Source organism: Myxine glutinosa, chromosome 11, assembly GCF_964187855.1.
Source record: "Myxine glutinosa chromosome 11, kmMyxGlut1.1, whole genome shotgun sequence".
Classification (NCBI taxonomy): domain Eukaryota; kingdom Metazoa; phylum Chordata; class Myxini; order Myxiniformes; family Myxinidae; genus Myxine; species Myxine glutinosa.
The window spans coordinates 25971604-25980057 of NC_136271.1; the positions used below are offsets into that span (position 1 = coordinate 25971604).

At 47.6% G+C, this 8454-nt stretch overlaps 1 protein-coding gene across 1 annotated transcript in view; it reads right to left on the reverse strand.

The window, feature by feature from the left end:
• LOC137436513 (glutamate receptor-interacting protein 2) overlaps positions 1 to 5827 on the reverse strand; it is a 535867-nt gene extending 530040 nt beyond the window's left edge. Inside the window, exon 1 of the mRNA XM_068130374.2 lies at positions 5544 to 5827. Within this exon, the coding sequence (XP_067986475.2) occupies positions 5544 to 5598 (55 nt within the window). The 5' untranslated portion in view covers positions 5599 to 5827. The remainder of the gene's footprint in view (positions 1 to 5543) is intronic.
• Positions 5828 to 8454: the final 2627 nt, after the last annotated feature.

Genomic DNA, 8454 nt, shown 5'->3' on the forward strand with positions numbered 1-8454 from the left:
TGATGTTCGGGTGTCCACATACCTTTGGTCATGTAGTGTAGAAATCAAGAGCAAATCAATTTGTCAAATAAAAGAAACTACCTGAGATGTGGTGAAAGGCTACCCAATGAGTGAGAAGGTCTCCTGGTGCAAGTACGAGCCTTATTATGGATGTTCCTTGCAATCTTACTGGTCTCAATCCGACTTGTTTGAAGTGTATTTTTCATGTACGGTATTGTCTGACTGGTACTGTATAGTTGTCTTGGAGCTGTCTCGGATGGGTTCGATTCCTGACAGGCATGGTGTCGTTGTATCGTAGATTGTGCCGTCCGTCGTCCATCGGGTAAACGTTAACCCAGGTGTTCCCTCTGGTACCAACGATCTGTCGAATCGGCCTCTTATGTGCTGTTTGTCATTTGGGAATAAAATTTCATGAAAAGCACTTTTGCGTGCATGAAAAACATGAGGAAAATGTCACAAAACATCTGCTGGCATTCATTGATAAACTTTAAAGATCCTTCAAAGTCTTTGGCAAAGAGTAGGTGAGTTATTGCCGGCATCTGGACCAAATTTCAAATTCCTGCCACCTTAGGTCAGACGTCATGCCTGGACAGCCGGTTCCTTGAGAGTCATAGTAGTAGTAATAGTAGTATGTATAAATATATATATATATATATATATATATAATATATATATATATATTGTTATTAATTTGGGTAGAGGAATATCTAGAGCCAGATAGATCTGTATAGGTAGGTATCCGACTGTCGCGATAGGGAATCTACCTGTAATAAGTTCTATGTTAGCCCGGGTTGTCGGGATAAGCTGTATTGGTGTCCCCACTACGAGGGAGCAGGGCGTGCTAAATAGTGCAGGGATTATGGTTAAGATTCCTTTGTTCGTCGTCCCCTCTGTCGTCAAACCTGTGTCCCTTATGGCAAAGCACTCATATAAACACTTAGATAGGTCCTTAGTGCGCAACAGTAATTCAATTCCCTTCCCTTACAAAGACTGTGGAAGACAAACAGGCAACGGCCGCGTACAACACCAGCGTGGGCGTCAGACACCGGGCAGGCTGGGAACCACGCCCAGGAGGACTGTGATTGGTTGGCGCGGAAGGCGCGAACCTTGAGCAAATCAGCGCGGAAGGCGCAAGGAGGTTCGGCAGACGGCGGGAAGCTACGAGGCTCTGGTTGGTGGCGCGCCAAAACTGACGTCACATGCCAAGTTACAAAAGGACTCGCTGGTGGGATTCTGGACGCTTCGCTCTGGGTATTGAGTCGTGCTGGTCTTTCGCTCTTCACTCTCCATTCCTGGCTCTCATTGTGCCTCGTGTTGGAGATCGGCTTCGCGGGGAGATCGCCAGCCCAGTTGCTTTTGGTGCTGGAGCAAGGCGTGCCGTGGAGCGAACGGACCTCGTGGGCGGTCGACGAGGAGCCTGGAGTGGGGCGGGTCGCTCGGGCCTGGCGGAGATCGTGGGCGAGGCGGACTGAGGGAGCCGCGTTGGACGAAGGACACAATTCGGACAGATAAGCTCGCACCCACGAACCATTACACGACGAGACATTTCCTTTCGTAATTCATTTTCCTTTGTGGTGTATTCGAAGTCTGTGTGTGGGATCCTAATTTTGGCCTATTCATTTCATCGTCGCGTTTCATTGTATCGGGTTCCGTTAAATAAATCCTTATTTTTGTACATAGCATTTCGGTTTCATTTGAATTCATCTCCTCCAGGATCGGAGCTGCAGTCGGTTTGCTTTAGGTAAGTGCTTAGCTGCCTCTTCTTCTTCACTTCTTTCTCCCGTGCTTTTGTAGTCGAATCCGAGTTGGTCGTCACCTCAATTAAATCCGTTTGGTCATTCGCGAGCCCTGGTATTAACCGGAGGGGATTCGCATGACAATATATATACGGTTACGGTTGTAGGGGGTAGACAGTGATTACCTTAGACCAGGTAGATTTGTATAGGTAGGTGCTCCGAATGTCGTGTAGGAACCACCATGAAAAAAGTACTTGTTCAACCTGGATGTCAGATTAAGGTGTATCTTCATCCCCATTATGAGGAATGGGGCATGTTAACTAGTTATAGGGATTATGTTAACTACTACCTTGTTCATCAAACCTCAGTAATCTACATCCCTTGTCCAGTATGGCACCGCAATAGACACCAGTGAGGAAATGCCCATTAACTGCATTAAATAATCACAATAAAACCAACCGGAAGCCAGTTCTGAGCCCTGCCGATGGGATGGCAACCAGATATATCACCACGAAGGCCGAAGACACGCCCCGAGGAGCCGTGATTGGCCAGAGCGGAGCAAGAAGGCACTCACTGATTGGTGAAAGAAGGCAGAGGAGGAAGCAGCACGCTGATTGGCAAGGTACGACCGATGACGTCAGAGGCGGACTGCGTGCTGAGTGGTGGAGAGCTTAGCCTGTGGTGTTGGCCGGCAGGGATTGGAGGAGAGGCACCGAGGACATCACGACCCGACGTAAAAACCACGTCTGACCGGAATTTTCTCTCTTGCTCCATGGTCGTTCTTAAGCTCTGGTCTTCTTCTGCTGTTCTCCTGATCATCTTATGCCTGCTCGCATTCTGGGTGACGGTGGACGGCTGTGCGCTGACGATTCTCCTCCCTTGTGTTCACGTTGGGGACCTCGCTAGCGATTGCGTGTGGAAGAGGGCGGCTTGACAGGAACACTACGAGGCCGGGGTGAGCGAGACGCCCAGTGAGGCCTAGCAGCGCGCGAGCGAGGCGGACTGAGGCCTACTTCCCGCCAAGGCAGGAACCGCGTCCGGATTCCCACGCAGGAACGGGGGCCTGAGACGGGTCTTGACGAGGTGCTGGGACAGCCGATTGAGCTAAGTGCACGAAATAACCATACACAGTTATTTTATATATAGTATTCTTTCCCTGTGTCTGTGTTTCAAGTCTGTTGTGGGGACGTCCCAATTTAGGGCATTATTTATTATCGCGCATTTTATTTTGTATTACCGGCATTCCGTTTAATAAAGCCGGCATTTTTGTACATTTTTAATCTCGCGTCGGTTTGAGTTTATTTTCTGCAGGTTCAGGAACTGCCGGCGGGACTACAGGTAAGCACTTCAGTGTTCCCCTCAACCTTTCTTCCTCCAGCGCATATATATATAAAGTCCGCATTTGATCGTCGCCTCAGAGTTAAAGCTTGCTTTGGCCATTAGTGATCCCTGTGGTGTTCACCTGGGGAATCACGCGACAATATATATATATGTATATATATGTACACACTACGACTCATATTTAATAATAAATGGCTTAACAATCTGTGCTGCTGTGTTGGAGGGATACCTCATGGAGAAGATGGAAAGGCGAGCCCTTGCACCATTCGTTCCACAAACCTATATGTGGCATAATGTATCCCAGAGTTATGGCGGCATTTATTTCCTTATCTGTTCCTGTGGATATCACACTAAAATGCGCACTTAGGGGGGGGGAGGGGAGAGAAAGAAAACAGAGAGAGAAACTGACAATCTTCTTCAACAGCCACAAGTATTCCCACGTTCTTGAAGGGGTTGGCTGGGAAAAGTTTTTGCCCAAATATTTCACGAACCAGCTGGCCAGGCCTGACGTTCAACTAAGATTAGAGCAGGAATTTGGAATTTTTTCCAGGGTGCCAGCGATAGCTCGCCAACTCTTTGCAAAGGACACCGTGGGATCTTTAACATCCACCAACTAATACAGGCAGACGGTACACCTAGTTTAACGTCTTTCTGAGGGAAGGCGCACACATTTATGGATCACCCTGCCTGTGAAACACCGGGTTGACCGTTTATAGCTGTGTTGGGATTCAAACTCCAGCTGGACAGCTTAGAGGCGAGTGTGTGTACGTCTAGGTTTTTTTTTTTTTTTTTTTTTTTTTTTTTTTTTTTTTTTTGTATACAAGATCGAGGCTCGTGAAAGAGCGAACATTAATCACACAGAAAGACAAACAGACACATAAAACAAATAACATCGGGAGCGGTAGACAAGATGGGGAGAGAGGGGGAAGGACACAAACACAACATTTGAGAGCAGGGACCAGCTGGTTGAGCTGGGGTACTCAGCAGACAGGATGCATCTGTTTCCAAAGGTGGTGGGCTGTGCACCAACTGATGAGGTTAGCGTACACCGCCATCGATGACACCGCCACAAATGGCGGAACAGATCTGTACACTGCCAGTGTAACAGGTGTAACAGTGTAACAGGTTACACTGTAACCAGTGTAACAGGTTACACTGCCATCTGTACAGAGACAGAGGAAGAGAAAAAGAAAAGAGAAAACAGAAAAATAAAAAGAGAGAGAGAGAGAAAGAAAGAGTGAAAGCAGGTTAGGAAGTAGAGAGAAGGAATAAAAGAAAGAAAGAAACACAGACAGACAATGAGAGAGAGAAGGGAGAGAGAGAGAGACAGAGAGGAAGACAGACAGAGAGAGACAGAGAGAGACAGACAGACAGACAGAGACAGGCAGAGAGAGAGAGAGAGAGAGACAGAGACAGAGAGAGAGACAGACAGACAGAGAGAGAGACAGAGAGAGAGAGAGACAGACAGACAGACAGACAGAGAGAGAGAGAGAGAGAGAGAGAGACAGAGAGAGAGAGACAGACAGACAGACAGAGAGACAGAGAGAGAGAGACAGACAGACAGAGAGAGAGACAGAGAGAGAGAGACAGACAGACAGAGAGAGAGAGAGAGAGAGACAGACATACAGAGAGAGAGACAGACAGAGAGAGAGACAGAGACAGAGACAGATGTTTTTTTTACTAAGACACAGAATAGTTTCTCACTCGCTGTGCAAATATAAACACAAACCCCATGGTCAGGTCCGTGTCCACTTCGTTACAGTTAAGGCTTTGACTTTGCAAGGAGGATCGCGAGCAACGCGCGGGATCAATTACGCGCAACACAGTACGGATGATGCTCAATACACTGAACTCGAACACTAATGTAAAGCTCATGAAGAGCCAGCCTAGGACAAGTCGTCCTGATATATCACCGGAAGCCAGACCCAAGCACCCCCAGGTGAATGATTCAGTACCAGGCTGACAGACGCAACGTGTCGTGTGGTGCGCCGTGCGCGCCATCGAACGTCCGCTGCGGTTAAACGGAGTCGCTCATGGTGATCCAGTCAGATTTCAGAAGCATCTGTCCTTCCGCTTCTATGGTGGAACCCTCTTCTAGCATCCTTGCGACGCAATTGGTACTCTGTGCGACGCGCCTCTGCGATATATATATATATTTTTTTTTTTTTTTAATAAAAAGGCGCAATTTCCACACTCCTCACAGCAAGTCAATGAACACAGCCGCTGTGGAGGCAAAATATGTCAGCATATGGTGAGGATACCTCCCAGATTACAAACTTTCACAAATTATACAGGAATAGACACAGCAGCAATGAGTGAGTGCCGAGTGGTGCTCCGTCCATCAAGCAAATGGTGCGGACCCTTCGCGATCCCGGCCGTTGCGATCCCTACAGACAAGTTGCGCGGAGCGCTTCGCTTTTCTCCCTCTCTCTCTCTCTCCCTCTTCCTCTCAGCTCCGTCACTCACCCTTGATGACGCCCTTGAGCATCCGAAAGCGGCATTTAAAGGACACGGTGATCATCGCGAGGAGCTGGATCCTGTGGTTCTTCACGCGTGGCTACATCCCAGGCCGTGTGTGCCCCAGACCCGACTCCAACTGAGCTCGCCCTCTTTCTTGTCGGGAAGCTGTTAACAATCTGCGCTGCCGTGTCCAACAAGAAGCAGGACAACCCACGTTCATCTCAGGCCCGTCGAATGATGCCGGCCCGAGCACCTCTTGCCATCTCCTCCGCCTTCCCTTTCCTTCCCCCTTAAAATCACCCCCAGCCCCCTCCCCTCGTGCACACCGCACCACACACAGACTCCCGGGTTACTGCCGCGGGTTCCGGCTTTCCTCCTCATTTCGCATCTCCTTAGAAAAGGCTGTGAGGTACGGCAGGGCAGCCTCACTCATTTACCCACGTCTCCTCGGACCCTCGACATCCTCCCCTTCTTCCAGACCCGCGGGGTCCTGCGTTGGGACGACGGCCGCAGGTGAATGGACTCCCAGCCCAGGCGGCCGTCGAGCGGCGGCGGTGGCACCGAGCACCTCATGAATTCTTTATCGCGAACGCGCTTCCGCCAGCGAACCCAAAACGCAAAGGGAAGAAACAGGGAGGGAGATGGCGAGGAGCGGCAATGAAACAATCCCCGTTTTCATGTCATATTTTCCTCGGCGCGTTTTCCATTAAAGTGGAAATGTGCTGCCTAAAGGAGGTTTTTTCGCGCCAAAAGCTGCGCAACGCAATCTTTCCGTCCAACCCCTTCACCCCTCTCGCCCTGCACCTTGCGCTCAATTCCAGGATCTTTAAATTAAAGCAACGTCACTACTTCATTCATATAGCCTCCAAAAAGCAGAATATCATCGGTAGCTGCAATGGCTTTAATTGATATTCCCAATACCTAATCAAAAAGTGAGCGGAAGTATACTTTGAAGAGGGAAACCTGTTTCCAGCAGGTAGAACTCGCTGGCAAATTATTGAAAGATCAATGGCAGAAGCTCAATATAAGGTGTTTGCAATAAAAACTGCAAACACGTTTTTGAACTTCCTTTTGATGTGCATTCTGGTCTTCATCCAGCTTTTTAATGGTATGAGCGTTATAATGCACATCAGTCGAGGAGAGCTAATGGGACCTTGAAAAGTTGATATGGTCTACTCAATTGTCCTTGAGCTTACATCATAACCAAGGATCATTCTGCAGTTCAATCTCAGGAATATAATTCGTCTGATTCTGGATGCTACACCGTGTGGATCCCATATAGCTCCATGCTGTTTGAGTCTGCACTTGAGGCTGTGTGTTAAATTTCTCACTTTTTTGTTTACAAAGTCGAGGCTTGTGGAGGAGCTAGAACATATAATTAATGGATCAGGACATAAGAGAACAAAAGGCGCAGTAAAATATGGAGAGGAGGGAGGGAGAGGGACATACAGTGCCTTCAGAAAGTATTCACACCCCCTGAGGTTTTCACATTTTGTTGTGTTACAGCCTGAATTTAAAATGGATTAAATTGAATTTTTTATCAGTGATCCACACATAATACCCCAAAATGACAAAGTGGAATTCTCGTTTTAGAAATTTTTACAAAAGTTAAAAATGGAACACAGGAATATCTAATTTACATAAGTATTCAGCCCCCTGAGTCAATACTTCATGGAAGCGCCTTTGGCAGCGATTACAACTGCAAGTCATTTTGAATATGTCTGTATCAGCTTTGCACATCTGCAATTGGGGAGTTTCTCCCATTCTTCCTTGTAGATTTGTTCAAGCTCTCAAGTTGGATGGGGAGCGTCTGTGAACAGCAATCTTCAAGTCTTTCCACAGATTCTCAATGGAATTTAAGTCTGGGCTTTAGTTGGGCCACTCGAGGACTTTCACATTCTTGTTCTGAAGCCATTCCATTGTTACTTTGGCTGTATGCTTGTGGTAATTATCCTGGTGGAACATCAATATTCCCCGCAATCTAAGTTGTGTTGCTCTTTGAAGCAGGTTCTCCTCAAGGATTTGCCTGTATTTGGCTCCATTCATTGTTCCCTCCATCCTTACACGTCTCTCAGTCCTTGCCTCTGAAAAGCATCCCCATAGCATGATTCTGCAACCACAATTCTTTACGGTAGGGATGGTGTTAGATGGGGTTTTTTTGGATTTTCATGTCGAGTCAAGGTTCGTGTAAGAGCTAACACATGGTGATCCAGAACATATAAAAAAGGGAGCAGGAGACTTTTTTTTTTTTAATACAGAGTCGAGGCTCGTGAAAGAGCTAACATTTATCAAACAAACAAATCAAACAAACAAGCAAACAAAGTATATAAAAAGGGGAGCGGTCGACAAGATGGGGAGAGCAGGGGAGGAAGAACACAAACACAACATTTGAGAGCAGGGACATCGGGAGATGTTTTTGGAGGGAGAGAGCCTGGGGGGAGGCAGGATAGGTATAAAACGCAAGGACACCAAGGACTTCCAGGAAAGAAGTCAAAAGTCACCTCAAAAAAGTGCATTTGGGGTGAAATTAGCGGGAGTAGAAAAGATCAAGGTTTTAGATTGGGGAAGATAAGAGATGGTGGTGAACAGCCGTTTTAAAGACCTGGAGGGAGGAGTGGGATTGAAGAGAGTGAGGAAGTTTGTTCCAGAGGCGGGAGAAAAGAGGAATGAAGGAGTGAAGGTGAGCAGAGAGTTTTGATTTTGGCAGTTTAACCTTAAGAGGGTTGCAGGCAGATCTTGTGCGACCTGCAGGAATATTTGGGGGACAGAGCCCAGAGAGAGCTGGGGGGGGGGGCAAGGCCGGAGAGGAGTCGGTAGAAGACGGAAAGACCACCAACCTGCCTGTGGTGATTAAGTGAAAGGCTCTCGGAGATAGCGTCATCGCGGGAGATTCCAATGATTCTGAACGCTTTGGTTT